The sequence below is a fragment of the Equus quagga genome, chromosome 16, assembly GCF_021613505.1.
Source record: "Equus quagga isolate Etosha38 chromosome 16, UCLA_HA_Equagga_1.0, whole genome shotgun sequence".
Lineage (NCBI taxonomy): Eukaryota > Metazoa > Chordata > Mammalia > Perissodactyla > Equidae > Equus > Equus quagga.
In genome coordinates, this window is record NC_060282.1 from 35279620 (window position 1) to 35298270 (window position 18651).

At 36.9% G+C, this 18651-nt stretch overlaps 1 protein-coding gene across 3 annotated transcripts in view; it reads right to left on the reverse strand.

The window, feature by feature from the left end:
- ATP6V1C1 (ATPase H+ transporting V1 subunit C1) overlaps positions 1–18651 on the reverse strand; it is a 40864-nt gene that overhangs the window by 14365 nt on the left and 7848 nt on the right. For all 3 annotated transcript variants that reach the window (XM_046642045.1, XM_046642044.1, XM_046642042.1), the window contains 6 exons: positions 12632–12802; positions 11494–11561; positions 5837–5922; positions 3204–3298; positions 1605–1696; positions 499–597 (listed from right to left, as the gene is read on the reverse strand). In XM_046642045.1, coding sequence (XP_046498001.1) covers positions 499–597; positions 1605–1696; positions 3204–3298; positions 5837–5922; positions 11494–11561; positions 12632–12763 — 572 coding nt within the window. In that variant the 5' untranslated portion in view covers positions 12764–12802. The remainder of the gene's footprint in view (positions 1–498; positions 598–1604; positions 1697–3203; positions 3299–5836; positions 5923–11493; positions 11562–12631; positions 12803–18651) is intronic.

The following is an 18651-nucleotide window of genomic DNA, read 5'->3' on the forward strand; positions in this document are numbered from 1 at the left end:
GCAAAGTGTAAAATACTATCTGGTCCTTTACATAGAAAATTTGCTAACCTCTGATCTAATCCATGCTTTGCTTCTTATTGGGCTTAGTTCATCCTAACCAATCAAAGATTTTTCAGAAAAACAAATACAAAGAGCTTCCTATTTTGAAAAATCTAAAATCTGTATTTTAAAAAAATCCAATAATTTAGCCTTACTTCATTTTTTAATGAGCCAACACTACTAAGCTGCTAAACTTGATTTGGAATCTCAATTTATAACTGACATCCCCATTACCAGGTTATCAACTAAATTCTATGGTATATGCCACATAAATATATGTTGGTTGACAGAATGAATAACAAGGTGATATTCCCTTTATACTTGGGTTTTATGGAAAACTTCAAATTACAGTATCATATTGCAATGATATCAATTACGTATCACATACAATATCAATACTGCAGTATCATTTTTCTTGTACTTTAACAAGCAAAAACCTTTTGTAATGAAAAGACATACTTAGGAACTACAACCAGCAATGTGATGAGATACTCTGAATCAAGAACAAAGTCATCCTTCTTCACAATTTCTGCTAGACTTCTAGTTAGCAAACTTCCTCTGAAGAATAAGAAAAAAATCATTAGGCTGATAATTATGTGGTTCCATAACACAAATAAAGAAACAGCAGGCTAATTATATTCACATATATTATATATACATCTCAAGAGAAGGATTAGCCTTAGTTAACATTTTTACCTATAAGAAGTCAAAATCTAGCTGAATATCTCCCACCTCTGCAACCAAAGAAATGTCAACATTTATCAAAACTTGCCTCTAGTGTCTCCCTTTGTGTTTGCTTTAATTATTATAACTCAGCTCTTCTCTTGATTATATATATAATATCTTGACTGGGAAAGCGTTATTCATTAGATATCAATTAAAGCATATGTCATCATAATTACAAAATTACACCATCTAAGCACAACCTTGGATTTTCCTCCCTTTCCCTGGGTATCATTTGACACTGGGCAATTTTGGTTAGTTAACCCAATAATCAACTCTTTCAGATCAGTCTTTCATAATGAAATGACTTGCCCTCTTTGCTCCATGATAGTGTCCAACCAACTTTCCCTCTGGGATATGAATGCATAACTTGAATAGCTAAGTGCTTAAAGCTACACTTGTAGTAGTCATACTACAATGAGATCAACCAAAACAACTGTGTTCTGTTTTAAGAAAACCTAACAAGTAAAAAAATGTAAACTTGGAAAACAGATAAATTAAAGAATGATTACATTATAAAAGGATTCTTCCAAAGAATTCTTTTGAGTAGCAGATAATTGCTATGGAATTAAACTATGATTTAAGAGAATTAATTTGACAATTTTTCAATGAAAAATCAAATGGATAAAGGGACAAACCAGGACCCAACTCTCAAGTATTATTTGTGAAACAAGCATAATAAATCAGCCTTGCATCTATTTTGACTAGCCTAAATTCACGAACTTTTCCTCATGAAGTGAAAAAACACCATTTGATTATAGAAACAGCCAACAATAGCTCATTCAGCATATGCTAGAGTGCTCCCCCAATTCTTAATATCCACATATACTTGATATGCTTACGCATTCTTTCGTTCCAAATTCTGAAGATTCCCTTTCAGGTTATTATATGCGGATGCTCGAGATTTCAGGTCATTGTCAATCTGAGTCACTCCCTTTAAAAAACAAGAACAGAGAAAGTTTTCCTAAATCTGCCTCTACTGATACAATTAAAGTAGCTGTACTTAAACACTAACTTTAAAAAAAACAAAACACCACTAGTTTCTGATGTAGGAATATTCTATTATTTTAAAGTAAAACTTTAAAAGGTAATTTTAAAAAATAACTTACTTCATTTTTAATAACTATGGTAATTTCCATATGAATCTTTTCTACTAAAGATAATGTTTTAGTCCACACATATTTTACTTATTGCCACTAAGTATAACAATTACTAATAAAAGATTTTAATTCACAAGACTGAAGGATTAATTTCCAAAAGGAACTAAACCACATAGAGTTTGTTGTTCACCACTATTCTTACCCAAAATATTTTCGCAATGAAATTGAAATTGTAGTTGAATTTATTTAGAAATGCTACAAAAGCTGATTTTTTAAAAAGTTGACTGAAACTACTAACAACTTAGGGAGAAAAGCAAAGCAGCAGATTTAACACTAGAAGAACTAGCTTCAACTCAGCTCTACCATTATTAGCTATGAGTCAGTTCACCTCTCTGAGCTGTTTCCTCATCTAGAATAATATCAGGAAGAAGACCACTAACTCCTTGACAAGGATCAAAAGAAAATAAGGCTCAGTCATAGTAAAAGCACTACTTTACATTACTGAACTACTCATTTGCATTGAATTATATAATGATTTTAGCTAAAATCCTTAATAGTCTATTCATTTATATTTATCCATAGAGAACACTGTACAAATAAAGTCACTGGGAGCCAAGGAAAGTCTGTCCAAGTAATTTAGACCACACTTTCCACTCTAGCCAGGTCATAAAAATGTTGGCAAACAACTAATAGCTCCTTGTCTATTTGCCTTATAGTTTCAGGTGATACTTTTATGTTTTCCCTCAAGCTCAAGGACTCTGAAATATAAAAAGAGCTCTTAGCTCAGTGAGTTCATGGATGGGCTTCATGATCTGTGTACTCCCTGAAACTCTACAGAAAATAACACGGCACATGAATATTGGCATTTTTCTGGGTAGAAGATGAATACTAAATATGTCAGAAGGTGTCAGAGGTTTAACGCCTGAATCAGTACTGTACATAAACATACTTAAGTGACCATTACATCCACCTGAACGACTCAGGAATCTTTAAGAGATTCCAATTTCCTGTTCTACATCATTTCAGTTACCCTTAAAATTTGTATAAATCATTATAGAATTTTAAAGTTTCTTTTCTTATTTAAGCATTGTTGATGCAATACTTAAGTTAACAACATAAATAAGTAAACTACACAACTTGGATACACATGACAGTGTTATACTTTTTAACATCTTTCTTTTTTGGTAAAGTTGTAGTAAGGGTACCTCCTGTCTGTATCAGTCACATATAATTAAGTTGCCTTGTCAAAAAACCTAAAGAATATTTCATAGCTAAATCCTTATAAAATAAAAAATGCCACTATAAATCAATGTGTCCTACCTGTGTCATTTTTTATCTTACCTTGGCAATTATTTCAGAAATATTTTTCAGGGACTGCTTGATTGGATATTTAGCCATGTCCCACTGAAACCTTGTTATATAAGTAACCAAGTCAACTGAAATAAGGGAATAAATTAATTACTGAGAAGGAAAAGAATGTTTTTATAGTTTGCTAAACAGTAATAGATTTAAATGCTGAAATTGGCATTGAGAAAAATTAGTAAAGATGCTTGTCTTTTCTGAAGAGTCCTGATTAAATAGACGTGAAACTGCATTAAGTAACTGGATTAATCAAAATTTTTACCTTGTAATCTGATTGGATCTCTTCTCCTTACTCAAAATTTAATATATATACATATATATAAATGCTCCTTCTACTTTGACGACTTAATAAACAGAATATGCACATACCCATGATATGCCTCATATTCAGGAGAAAGAGACACAAAGATTAAGAAACTACTTCAAATTGTCTCCTCAATAAGCAGAATTTGACAAAAGTATCTTCTCTTTGCCAACTTAAACAAACTGAAAATGACCTTGTCTGTTAAAACCATGTGATGATTGTTTCTAGGACCCTCTCACTTTCAAATGAAAAAAATAAAAAACGTAGAGCCAAAGAGACACTCAACAACTAATTCACTGAAAGCTTAGTAATTAAGATGACTTTACCCCTCAAATCTGATGGGATTGAGGTCAGAGAAACCAAATGTCAAGTATGGCCAACTGGAAAAAGTAATTCACACCAAAATCTCTCGGTCAACTTCTCCCTACATAATACCAACATGTCAACAACGTAGGTGGCATTTCCAAAAGCAATTTTAGATGCAATGCTCCCTAGATTGTCAACCCCAATTCCACCTCCTAGGCTGACCGCCCTAACTCACTGAATACCTAGAAGATCAGTAAAGGCACCCTAAATTAACATATGTTCCTTCTGCACCAAACACAAATTAACAGAAACAGTAAACAATTAGGTCAGGATGACTATTATATAAAAAGCAAGAACAAGTTAAGTTCTTCTTTCTTTTCCTTTTTTTTTTTTTTGCTGATTAAGTACTTATTGAGCATCTATTATTTGCAAGAACAAATGAGATTAGAGAAACACTGGTTTTAAAATACAGTGACTGTTGAGACTTTAGCCAAACTACTCCATACTGCTGCCTCGAGATCCATTTTACGTGGCCAAGTGCCTGCAGGGGCCTAGAAATCACACCAGCCCCTCCTTCAATAACAGCCTGCAGAGTCACAAGTAAATATAAGTTCCTGATATGACCCCCTGAAATGACCCATGTGATAAGTACTCTCCCCACTGCCTAGGGCCTTCCTCTTGTGTACCCCTTAGATAAGACCCCTTCAAAACTTACCAAAGCCCCGCTTTTGGTTTGAAATGACCAACTCAGACTTAGCCTGGGAACCCCAACGTACTCCACCCACGAACCCTAAGAAAGGCATGTGCCCCAGGTCCCACTGCTCTCTCTGCACCACTCTCTGCCTGCACCTCGCCTTGACATTTCTACATGGCCCCTCCTCCTCAAGGACCTGTGAGTAATAAACTTCTCTATTTTGCTTTCCCTTGAGGTCTTTTGTTGACTGTGGCTCACCATCCCATGACACCCCAGGGTTCTACTTAACAAACGTTAATTTAACGAAGTCACAATAGTGACTTTTATCACAGTAGGCTATACTGGATAGAATGAAAGGAAACAGTTATTTGTTATTATAATATCATATCACTGAAGATTAGCCTAATTTAAAACGAAGAAAATGCTAAAGTGGTATTTCATCAAAAAAACAACAAATTCAAGTACAAAGACAACAACGAGGTCAAAGTCATCTTTAAAAACCATCATTACACAGAGCAAACCCTATGTAAATATTAGTTTCTAGCTACAAAGAGGTCAGTAGTAGACTATTCTATGGGTACTAAAGAAATGCCATATTCAAATTTGAGGGTAGGAGGCCTTACTCTGCAAAAAAATTAACAATTTCTATTCTAAGGCTGTAGCAGTTGGATGCTATTAGTTATGAAAAGCTGGAGAAAATAAGTATTCAACTGGAACAATGCTGTTATGGAACAAGACACATAACTTGGAAACACACTTGTAAGTGTGAGTTAACAAAGAGATTCAGAAAGAACTAAGGTAAATCTTTGTAATATTGCTTTTGGAAGGAGTTGACATCCATATCATAAGTTCTATTACATAAGATTGTCTTACATAAGACTGTGTTTCAGGGACAGAATGTAACTGGCAGTATCATCAAATTCAGTAATAATAATTACATTTTAATGGCTTTCTATTGCATTCAATATCCTTATCTATAGATCTTTTTTTTTTTTTTTAAAGATTTTATTTTTTTCTTTTTCTCCCCAACGCCCCCCAGTACATAGTTGTATATTCTTCGTTGTGGGTCCTTCTAGTTGTGGCATGTGGGACGCTGCCTCAGCATGGTCTGATGAGCAGTGCCATGTCCGCGCCCAGGATTCGAACCAACGAAACACTGGGCCGCATGCGGCGGAGCGCGTGAACTTAACCACTCGGCCACGGGGCCAGCCCCATCTGTAGATCTTTTTTATACGTTCTTTTTTTGTTTTTGTAGCTAAGTCATTCACTTTATACAAGTCAATAGCAAATCATGAAACATTAGCTTACCTCCATTGGCCAACAGATTCTCCTGAACTTTATCTTTACTATCCTCCAATACATCAGCCATATATTGAGCCACTTTCTTAACCACCCTTAGGAGGAAAAAAAAAAAAAACCCATAATCATTTTGAGGAAAAAGACCTAACTTGCATGCTATACAATGAACACATTATATAAAGACATGAATTTGACTACATATGTTCCCATTACACGTGTCTATATAATACAGAACAAATGTGACCTAACTTCTATAAATAATGTTCAAAGGATAAAATGGACCAAGAGTTTGTTATATGCAAAACTCAACTGAATAACTGTAGAGTTTTAAAGTAGACTACACACAATATATGCTTACTAAGTCTGGAAAGATAGTAGCGGGAAGCTGGTGAGAAACAACAGCGAGACGTTATATGCCGAAAAACTGGGCAAGAGACCTGACTGCAAGGACCAAGAACAAAGCAGGACGCAGGGAGTTAGCATTCACCAATTATATGCTTTCACTTAGGACAAAAGGGATCCAACAGGCAAGAGAATACAAGCAACAGTAATGATGAAGAGAGAGGTCCTGCATTATTTGTTCATTAACTATTTATTGAACATCTACTGTTTGCAAGGAACAACGCTAAAGAGGGAACCATAGCGCCAAAACTACTGAGGCATCTAGGTATTACCTTGTCAATCCCTTCATTTTATAAGTAAAGACACTGAGGTATAAAGAGAGTAAGTGACTTAGTCACAAAAGTCACAAAGTCACAAAACCAATTATTGGCAGAGCTGTAACTAGAAACATGGTGTCTTGACTTTGGAGTCCAGTGTTCAAAACACGGTGTCTTGACCTGAGTCCGGAGTCAAGTATACAAGACAAAATCACCAGCTTCACAGTGCTTAAAGTCGAATTGGAGAGATACTAAAAAACAGAAATGACTAAATACAAAGCAATTTGTGGTAAGTGCCAGCTGAGACTACCAGGTTAGTCAGAAGCATAAAAAAAAAAGGGACCACTTCCAGCTACTGTAATCAAGAAAGCATAATGGCTCATGGAAGGGCATTGAAGGACAGGAATGGTTTTGAAAGGATGATTTGATGGGAAGAAGTATATTCTTGCAGAGGGCATCATATGAGTCAAGATCAGGAGAGGTAGAAAAGGAATGGGCATTCAGAGAATGATGATGGGTCCAAACTGCCTGGATGTTGTGCTGAGAAGTGGAGGTTAGGCTAAGAAGGTAGGCTGGGGCCAGAATGCAGACAGATAGCCTCTGATGTCAGACTTCAGAGAGAGGTGTAACACGGTCGGAAACAGGGCTTCGGAGAATTCTTCTGATAACTATATGCTCAATGGCAGGGAGGGCAAACTGGAAGACAAATTAAGGAACTCCTGCAATATGAACCAATAAGGGCCAGAAAAAAGCAACAGAAGAGCTAAATTTGAATGAGAATCCTATACTGAATGACCTCAAACCTGAGAAAGTAGAACAATTTCAGAAAAAATGATGTAAGCCATAAATCTTCAACGTGTTTAACTTGGGGTTTGTACATATACTTGGCTATGTCTCCAAAATTCACCCATTCCTTCAAAGGAGACAAATCATCATTCCCATACAAATTGACAAGCTTTTTGTAAAAAGAACCATTTGCTATGAACATTCAAAAAGGTGCACGTTTACCAGAGAAACAGTTCAGCATATAAAATTGCCTGGAGTCAAATTTATAAACTTAACATTGCATAACTCAGACCGTCACAAGCTACCTGTGCATCTTTACAAGAGTATCTTTGCCAAAGTACACGTGGTCACCTTAAAAAACAAATCTGCTCTAATGATTAGATTACTGAAAAAGTATAAACTATGATTTACTCCGTACCCCACAATGTTCAGACTTTAAAAACTGGAACATTTAAGTCATTAAGTTACCATCTGTCAATTCTACCAAGGTCTAACAACCACATGATTTTTAAGTTCCTCATAACTTGCAGGAAGACTGATGAAGACAAGATCGCATAACAGTGCGGAAAAGAACAGCTGACAAACTGCACAGGTAACTTTCAGTTCTACTGACCAAACGAACTGCATTTGCCCTAAATACTCTTCAGACTCCTTCCCTAAAAATGTGAGCAAAGTATATTTGGGACATCCCATTGACAATTTAAAGAAAGATCTATAAAGCCACTGAGGTGATTAATAAGGATCCAAATAAGGGTTAATAATTATATTCTCAGGAACCTCCCTCCTCGACGTCTCTTGGCTGCATGACCTGAAATCATAATGAGGTCGATGGGGATGCAGGGAAGACAACCACCTCAGGGACAGCAACTTCAAAAAGTTTCCTCAAACTCTTAACTAAAAACCTATAATCAAGAAACCAAGAGACAATTCTTACCATCAATAGGTCCTTTGAGAATATCATCAATTATTATTTTCACATTTGCTCTATATGAATACATGGAATTGTGAACCCTACAAGTAACTTGTTACTTTTTCTTTCATCTTCTCTTTTTCATTCTTATTGCCAAGTGCCTGGCCTTAGGTGACTGAAGCTTTTAATATTTCTTGCCAAATCTACTGTAAAACTGTCTCCTAACTGACCTTTTTGCCTCTAATATTAAAGACCATGAGTACATCTTTAGATCTGTTTATTTCCTTACTACACGTTGTTATGTTAAGAGGTCTCTCTGCAACATCTCAGCCTCTATTACCACAGCCATTTCATTATGGTGGTTCCATCAATTCAGAAAAACCTAACAGATAAATGGGAAACCCTTCAGCACAGATTTCAAAAACAAGTTCCCCTCTATTCAAATCCATTTCCTTAAAACTTCAATCAAATGTACACTTCTAGGATTCTCCAAAATTCTGTGTTTTATGAATTACACCTATTTACCTAAGCCCTTTGTATTTAAAAGCTCTGCATTCTAAGAGTCAAAGGAACTGTAGACTGATTCTGCCAATTAATCAAAATGCAGAAAGTTATCAAAGATTCTATACCCATTTCAGCTAATATACACTGTATACACTGTGTAATATACACTAATATATACTGAATTTCAAAAATGACTAAAACTGTAGTTTAAAAAAACTCCTCTAGGGACTGGCCCATGGCACAGTGATTAAGTTCGGCATGCTCCGCTTCAGTGGCCTGCGTTTGCAGGTTTGGATCCCAGGTGTGGACTTACATCAGCCATGTTGTGGTGGGGATCCACATATAAAGTGGAGGAAGACTGGCACAGATATTAGCTCAGGACTAATCTTCCTCAGTAAAACTAACTAACTAACTAAACTCCTCTAATATAACTGAATTTTGAAGACAAAAGCATCACCATCTTCAAATAAATGGCATAACAGCCTATGTTCATGGCTCAAAGACTTAATACTGTTAGGATGGCAATACTCCCCAAATCGATCTACAGATTCAACATAATCCCATCAGAATTCCAGCTGACTTCTTTTGGTGATCCTAAAATTCATATGGAAATGAGAGGAACCAGAACAGCCAAAACAATCTTGGAAAAGAAAAGCAAAGTTGGAGAACCCACACTTCCTGATTTCAAAATTTACTTCACAGCTACAGTAATGAAGACAATGTGGTACTGGCATAAGGATGGAAATACAGAACAGAAAGAAATATGGAATAGAACTGAGAGTCAAGAAATAAACCCTCACATTTATGTTCAATAGATTTTTGGCAAGGGTGTCAAGACAATTCAATGGAGAAAGAACAGTCTTTTCAACAAATGGTGCTAGGACAACTGGACATCTGTATACAAAAGAATGAAGCTGGACTCACCATATACAAAAATTAACTCAAACTGGATCAAAGACCTAAATGTAAAAGCTAAAACTATAAAACTCTGAGAAGAAAATATAGACATAAAACCATGTGACCTTGGATTAGGCAATGGTTTCTTAAACATGATATCAAAAACACAAGCAACAAAAACCAGATAAATTGAACATCAAAATTAAAAATTTTGTGCTTCAAAGGACACTACAAAGAAAGTGAAGACAACCTATAGAATGGGAAAAACACTTGCAAGTCATATTTGATATGGGACTTGTATCTAGAAGATATAAAGAACTCTTACACTCAATAATAAAAAAAGCCAACTAAAAAATGTGCAAAGGATCCAAATAGATACTTCTCCAAAGAAGAAACACAAATGGGTAATAAACACATGAAAAGATGCTCAACATATCATCAGCCATAAGGGAAATGCAAATCAAAAACACATGAGAGTTAGCCCTGTGGCCTAGTGGTTAAGTTTAGCACACTCTGCTTAGGCAGCCTGGGTTCGGTTCCTGGGCATGGACCTACGCCACTTGTTGGCGGCCATGTTGTGGCAGCAAACCACACACAAAATAGAGGAATGTCAGCTCAGGGCAAATCTTCCTCAAGCAAAAAAGAGGAAGATTGGCAACAGATGTTGGCTCAGGGCGAACCTTCCTCAGCAAAAAAACCCCACCAAAAAACAAAAAAAACAACAAAAAAAACAAGGAATACTACATCATATCCATTAGGATGGCTATAATCAGAAAAGTGGATAGTAACAAGTGTTGTCAAGAATGTGGAGAAATGAGAACCTTCATACACTGCTGGTGGGACTGTAAAATGGCGCAGCTGCTTTGGAAAACATTCTGGTGTTCTCCAAAATGTTAAAAACAGAGTTACCATTTGACCCAGCAATTCCACTTCTAGGTACATATCCAAGAGAAATGAAAATATATGAGCACGCAAAAACTTGTACACAAATATTCATAGCAGCATTACTCGTATCAGCCAAAAAGTGGAAACAATCTAAATGTCCATCAACTGACGATTAATAAAAGGTGGTATATCTACACAATGGAATATTATTTAGTAATAAAAAGAAATTAAATATTGATACATGCTACAACATGGATGATTTTTTTTTTTTTTTGAGGAAGATTAGCCCTGAGCTAACTACTGCCAATCCTCCTCTTTTTGCTGAGGAAGACTGGCCCTGAGCTAACATCCATGCCCATCTTCCTCTACTTTATATGTGGGACGCCTGCCACAGCATGGCTTTTGTCAAGCGGTGCCATGTCCGCACCCAGGATCTGAACCAGTGAACCACGGGCCGCCGAGAAGCAGAACATGTGCACTTAATCGCTGCGCCACCGGACCGGCCCCTGGATGAATCTTGAAAACATTGTGCTAAGGAAAAGAGGCCAGTCACAAGAGACCACATATTATATGATTCCATTTATACCAACTGTCCAGAATAAGCAAATCTAAAGTGTCAAAAAGCAGATTAGTGGGCTGTGGCAGGCAGGGAGTGACTGCTACTGGGAACAGGATGTTTATGGTGGGCGGGTGGGGGGGGTGGGTGATGAAACTGTACTAAAACTGATTGTGGCTACACAACTCTGTGACTATACTAAAAATCACTGAATTGTGCACTTTAAACAGGTGAACTGTATGGTATGTAAACTATATCCAAAAAATGATACCAGAAAGAATCAACAATTTCACAAACAAGTGCATTTTATCGTATGTAAATTATAACTTCATAGATTTACAAAGAAAAAAAAAGTCATCCTTTTTTAAAACCATTCCAATAAGCAATGTATACATATAACAAACCCAATGGCCAGATAGTCTAATGAGATATTCTCATTTTGCTCTAGTCTACATAAAAAGTACGTTACCCTTCTACAAACGCATCCAGTTTAGCCAGTTCATCCGACAAACCAACCAAGACATCCAGTGTGCCAACCTACAAGGGAAATACAGCATTTTATTACTTAGGTTTCACATCCTTTTTTTTTTTTTAAAACAAGATGATACCCCATCTTGATTTGAAGGGCCTTAAGTTCTCCATATTTTATTTCATAATGTGCAAGAGTGGTTAAAAAATGTTTTCCAGACATTTCAAAGCTGTTTATGTGTACGAGATAATCCTCTAATTCATGGGTACAACCACCATTTAAGAAGTGAAGACTGCCAGGCAGGCCCGTGCCTCTGCCTGCACCACCCAGCGACAGTGCATCATTTGAAGCCATGGTTTACAACAGCAGCTCTTAAGCAAAGGTCCGTGACCATGCCCTGGAGGGTCTGTAACTGAATTTGTAACAAAACTGTTATGTGTGTAAATGAGCACGTTTTGGAAGAAATGTCTACAGTCTCTATCAGTGTCTCCAAGGAATTTGTAACTCCTAAAATATTAAGAATCAGTAATTTTAAGTATTTCTTAAATGAGTGCTGTGTCTAACTGCCTCACTTAGGTAACCAACAAAATATAAATATCATGATCTTTTCTAAAAGTTCAGTCAAGCTTACTGGCAAGCCTGCTTCACTTTGAGGCCGCTAGATTACTGATCTTTAATGAATGTTAAACAGATGGACTAAATCAAATAACTAGGTTAGATTTGCCAAGTATGATTAAAGAGGTGCAATGGTAAAACGTGTATAACATTAGTGAGCATTATATGAATTTAATAACAGAAAAGTGGATTCACTGTGATATTTAAGAATATATAACTAAGATTTTTCACTTCTGCAAGTCACATTTGTGAATGTAACATATCAAATATTTTCCTAAGATTTAGAAAAGCACAAAAACTTGGGAAAAATGTGATTTCATTTTGGTAATTTATTTCTAAAATCTCAATTTCCTCCTTATCTAAAAACTGAAGATTAGAAAGAACAGATTTCAAATTATGCCAATGGCTAGGGATGGGAGAGTTTTCTTTTGAAGGAACCTCATCTCTACAAGAAGGCAAGTGGAGACAACTGCCCTCCCCTTCCTGAAGAACGCACACACTACTTTGCACAGTGCAGTTTGACCTTTAAGTCAGGAATGTTGAACTTTGAAGAAATAGCAAGATTGTTGTTCTTTGTAGTTGCCGCGTGCAATTTCTCCCATGTCTGCTGACATGTTTTCTCCCCAGGAGCCGATATAAGCCAAAACTCAGTCATGTTTGTTACCAAGTATTTGTTCCAAAATCAAGAGAGACTCTGAAAAGTCAAACAAAATAAAACAAAAAATACATTTAGTATCATTTGTTTCTAATATTTCACAGTCACTGGATAATTGATAAGTATAACCTGTTTCAAAACTAATCCAACACTGGCATATGACACGAAACAAAGTCAAATTTAGTTACCTGGAAGTAAATCCCTGTACAGGTTTCCTCTGCTACCTTTTTTTTTCCTGCTGAGGAAGATTAGCGCAGAGCCACCATCTGTGCCAATCTTCCTCCACTTTTTTTTTAACATATGGGTTGCTGCCACAGCATGGCTGACAAGTGGTGTATGTCTGGGCTCAGGATCCAAACCCAGGCCACTGAAGTGAAGCATGACAAACTTAACTACTATACCATGGGGCTGGCCTCCCCTGCTACCCTAATGTTCACTTTATGCCGCTTTGCTTTTATGAAAGACCTACATTAGTACCTATTTTTGATAACCGAAAGAAATCCAAAGAGGATTTTTGCTTGTGCGAAAATAGCATTCAGCTTTTGTCTAGCAGTGAGCCCTCATAGAGGCAGCATGCACCATGAGCAGCAAAAGTGCTGCTGCCAAGCTCCTTCTCCGGGAACTACACCAAGCATCAGCAGCCAGAGCTCTTAACTGTCTGTGAGCATCTGTGCTGTAGCTTGATTTATTTTGGTAGGTTATTTTTGGGGTCTGCTCAAAATTTTTCCCATATAAATTAATGGTAATTGCTTCTTCACTTTAGGCCATTCTGGCTTATGAAAGGTTTCAGCGGATAGTATGGGGAACCTGTAAATGGTAAAAGGTGAATTACTTATGATACTAAGAAAACAAGATGATAAAGAACTAATACACGAGATATCTAATTTTTTTTAAAAATCACAAAATATCCTAAAATGGATTCAAGAAGTGAGACTACCCAAAATACCAGCCACCAACAGTTTCATTCCACAAAATGTCATCCATACACAACCCTGGCACACCAATATGTATTCCTAACAGAAGAACTTAGCTTTGGTCCACAGCTAACATCTTCCTTTGAGATGTTTTTCAGCTGAGCTGGGCTTTCGCCTCAGAGAAATGCAACTGCAAACCGCTCTAAACCAGCTCTGACCCGACTATGGGAGCATCGGCTGTGCAGACGGACTTGGAGGCGACCTGGAGTTGCCTCTGCTTCATTACCATACGTAAATCTCCACCACTGAGTACCTTGCTAGGCACTTTCCAGTAACATCTTTAAACCTCTCTTAACAATCCAGATCTTCTAAGTGATGGTATTTTTTGAAAAACTGAGGTTTTATCATAATTATTTATACAAGTGGTTCTCTTAAAAAAAGCATATTTGATGACACATTAAATATGTGTCATGTTATACCTCCTCTCCTCCAAAAATGGCAGGTGATAAAATCAATTGTTAAGTTCCTCCTGATGATACTGTTAAATTATCTAAACTGCAGCTTCTTCAAAGACTGTAACAATATGAACTATTACAGCAGATGTCACTATCATACCATTTAGAGTTCTAGAAAATCTTTTTCGTCCAACAGATTTCCAAAGGATTTAAAGAAATAAGAGAATCCCATTTTCTCATCTATAAATACCTGCCCTAAGCTACTTCACAGAGGTTTTATCAGATCAAATGAAATAAAGTCATGATAATGCTAAACAAAGCTAGAGTCCAGAAATGTCTAGGAAAACCACAGAAAGTTCTCTAATTCCGTCTTTTTACTGGAGCCCTCTCTAGAGCCTGTTTGGAGATGAGGAGGAAACGGTGTCTTCTGTTTGTACTGTGTTATAACATCTAATACATTATCTTATTGAATTCTCACGACAGCCCAATGAGCTAGGTAGTAATACTCGGACACATTAGTAATTTACCAAGGTCACACAACCGGCAGATGAGGTTCAAATCTCATTGTGTTTGACTGTAAGGGCCATTTTCCTTCTGTTGTGTTATGCTAGGAGAGAGAATGTTCTGTATCCAAGCTCACCTGAGCTCTCCTACTGGAAGAGAGATCCACATGCAACCTTCAACTCTTTCACCCTATGCTTTCTTCCAGGCTCACAGCACCTTGTAGGGCTAATGAATTCCACTAGATAAAGGGATGTGAGCTTCCCTTCCTTCTTCTTTTCATCCAGGATCATCACAATTTCTAAAACCGCATCACCCAGCATCCAAAACTATCCTACCTCCTATAAGGAGCAATGACTCCTCCAAACAGAAAAGCAAATTTTTTTTTAAATTAGAGATTCAAGAGACCTGGAGATCACAGAGGAAAGGGCACAAACTTTGGAGTCTCAGAATAGTTAACTATCTGACTCTACCCCTCTACTAGGTTCCTCATCTGTAAAGTGGAATCCTACAAATCTCTTGACAGAGCTGCTGGAAGGAACGAATACAACGATGAACCTAGATCCTCTCCCTCCCACCTGGCCTCCCTTCCTGGGTGACTATGGGCTGCTGTCCCAACCCATCCTACCTCCAAAGGCTATTCCCAGTCCCAGGTGGGAAACATCTTGTTTACTTAATTAATACCTTATAAATGCTACCATTACGCACTTATCCCACTATCTTCCCTCGTTTCTTCCTCTCCTGACTGGGAAATCCTGAAGGGCCAGAAACTTTTCTTCTGTGAAGCCCTAAAACCCAGCATACACAATTCCTGCCTACAGCAAGGACTTAATAAATTGCTTGTTTTATTAATAAGTGAAATGTCATTATAACAATGACTCTGAATCAATCAAAAAGTCTGATCAGAGAAAAAATAAGGGCCAAAAATATTTAAATTGTATTTTTCTTCAATTTTTTTTTATCTAGAGTCTTTCAGAAAACATCCTAATTTTAGAGTAGCTCATAAAATTAAAAATTGGTAAAGTTGCAGATTACTAAGCCTACGTCTTTTGTTATTCTAAGGGTGAACACAGCCAAAAATATAAGAGAGGGCTTGAGAAAGAACCTATTTGTACTTTAGGCAAAACCATGGCCTCAATTTTTCTATCCCCTAGTCAAAGCAAACTAACTATAAGAAGAGCCTGATGGGAGACACAAGCTACTTAAGTATCCAAGGACGAATTTAAGAACAGCATCAAGAAGTCTTTTGCAAAATCCCTTTTTTCTCTGTTTTTAAACAATGTCCACTGTTATCCTCTCACTTATACAAGTCACACAAATTTCTCCTTGAAATTGAAGAACAATTTAAGCTCAGTCCCAAACAAAATTTCTCTCTGCAGATGTGTATATATATGTTTTTGGTCAGAAAATGAAATCCATGTTGCTAAAAACATTTCCCTTTTTCTCTCAGCTGCGTAGAAAGAGTCAAAACTAGTATCCACTGGTTACCATCTCACTAAGAACATGGACAACTCCAGCTCCTCTGACTACTTCGAATGACTTCTGTTTTTATTCCTAATTATTTCCTTTTTTCATCTTGTGTACTGGAAGTCAGGCATAAATAAAGCCAAATCACATGCTAAGCAAGAGAGGAAATTATTAAAAAGGCACACCAATTAAAAGTTGGAGTTTCTCAAGACCCAAACCCAGGTGTAAGTCCCTCTCTTACATGTGTGTATAAAAGTGTGTACACAGTTTCTCTCTTGATGATCTTATCTACACTCAAGGTGATTCTTGTCTAGATGCTGAACACTCTCCCAAATTTCTGTCTCCAGCCCAGGCCCCTCCCCAGCATCCAACAAGTCTCCACAACCGACTACAAGACATCTCCACCTGGATGTCTCAAAAGCTCCCTAAGACTCAACACTTCTAGTCAAACTCATCATCTCCTCCCCCAAACCTGGTCCTGAGTTAGTACAGGTGTACTCCTGAAACATTAGACAGTGAGAACTGTCAAATGTCATCAAGATAGCAGCAAATATTTATTGGGCACTTCCTATCTACTAGCTCCTGTCAAAACACTTCACATGTATTAACTCATCCATACCTTGAAAACAACCCTACCAGGTGGGTAGTAGTTACAAATGAAGAAACCAAGGCATAGAAAGTGCCCCATATATTATATGACATATATAATACGTCTCATGTCATATATCATATGAGAGCATATATGCTAAGGATGAATGTATTATATGCTCTTATAGTACCTTCTTTTCAGTATTTCCCTGAGGGACACTTTTTATTAATGTCTGTCTTCCAAATAAACTGCCATGAGGATAAGTGGAAACCATGATAGTTTTTGCTCAAAACTGTATCCTCAGTACCTGGCACAGAGGCTGGTATGTAAACCCTCAAAAATTATTTGACGAATATTCTTGAATGAATAAATAACTATGATGATTAAATGAAATAACATAGTTAAAGCATCTGGCTCATAATTGGTTAGTTCCCTTCACTTCCCCCATATTTTTAAAAAATCTTTATTGAAATATAATTTATATACAATAAAATACACCCATTATAAGAGTACAGTTTGATGAACTTTTGACAAACGTCAAACCTGTGTAACCACCACCAAAACCAAGATTAAGACCATTTCTGTCACCCTAAAGCCTTCCCTCACACCTGGTCCCACTCACTCCCCATCCTACTGCGAGCCCTTGGCAAATGCTGATCTGCCGTCACTACAGATTCATTTTTCCTGATCTAGAAGTTCATTGTAAATAGAAGCAGATATTATGTACTCCTTTGTGTCTGGCTTCTTTTGCTCGGCATGTTGTTGGCGTTTGTCCATGTTGTGTGCATCAGTAGTTCATTCTGTTTTATTGCTCAGTATTCCCTTACATGAATATACTACAGTTGGCTTTTCCATTCACCTGCTGATGGACACCTGGATTGTTATTGGTTTGGGGCCATTAAGAACAAAGGTGCTATGAACATTCTTCTACAAAGATCTTTGTGAAAATATATTTTCATTTCTCTTGGATAAACATCTAGAAGTGGAATTTCTGAGTTGAATGATTAGCATGTACTTTATAAGAAGCTGCCGCCAAACTGTTTTCCAAAGTAGATAGAACATTTTATAACCCATTAGCAAGGTATGCAAGTTCCAGTTGTTCCACAGGCTCACCAACACTTAGTGCTGTGAACTTTTCAATTCTGATGTCTACTTTATCAATTTCTTCTTTTATAATATATGCTTTCTGTGGCATAAGAAAAATCTGCCTACCCCAAGGTCACAAGGATTTATCCTACTTGGATTTCACTGAGCTTCTCGAATCTGTGTTTTCAGTTTTCATCAAATTTGGAAAAATTTCATCCATTATTTTCTTGAGATATTTTTCTGCTTCTCTTTCCCTTCTTTTGAGACAAAAATCAAATGTTAAACCACCTGATATTGTCCCACAGGTCAACAAGCTTCTATTCATTTTTTCAGTTTTTTCTCTCTGTGCTTCAGTTTGGATACTCTCCTGCTATATCTTCCAGTTTGCTGAACTTTTCTTTAGAGTAATCTGCTATTTATCTCATGAAGTGAATTTTTCGCTTTAAATATTTTCTTGAGCTTTTTAAGTTCCTTTTTTAAAACTTTTCATTTCTTTCCTCACGTTCATGTCTTCTGTTAAATCACTGAGCATATTTATAATTCACAATGTTACACTGTTAATCACTGGCTTTTGTTGTGTTCCTTTTAAGAACGCTGTACTTTGTTCTGACAGGCAGTTAAGTTACCTAAGGATCAGCATGATCCATTCAAGGCTTGCTTTTAAACTCTGTTAGGATGTGTTTAAGGTTTCACTCTAGGGCTAATTTGGCTCTGCTACTAAGGCCTGACCTGGGATTCCACTGGATGCCCCAAGTATTCAAACGCCTCCCAACCCCACAAGCCCTGATGATTGTTCAGTTTAAAGCTTCCTAGTCATTCCTTGCCGGCCCTCCTGCAGAGACGCCCATATAGATGGTGGGTGTTCTGACTAGCTCC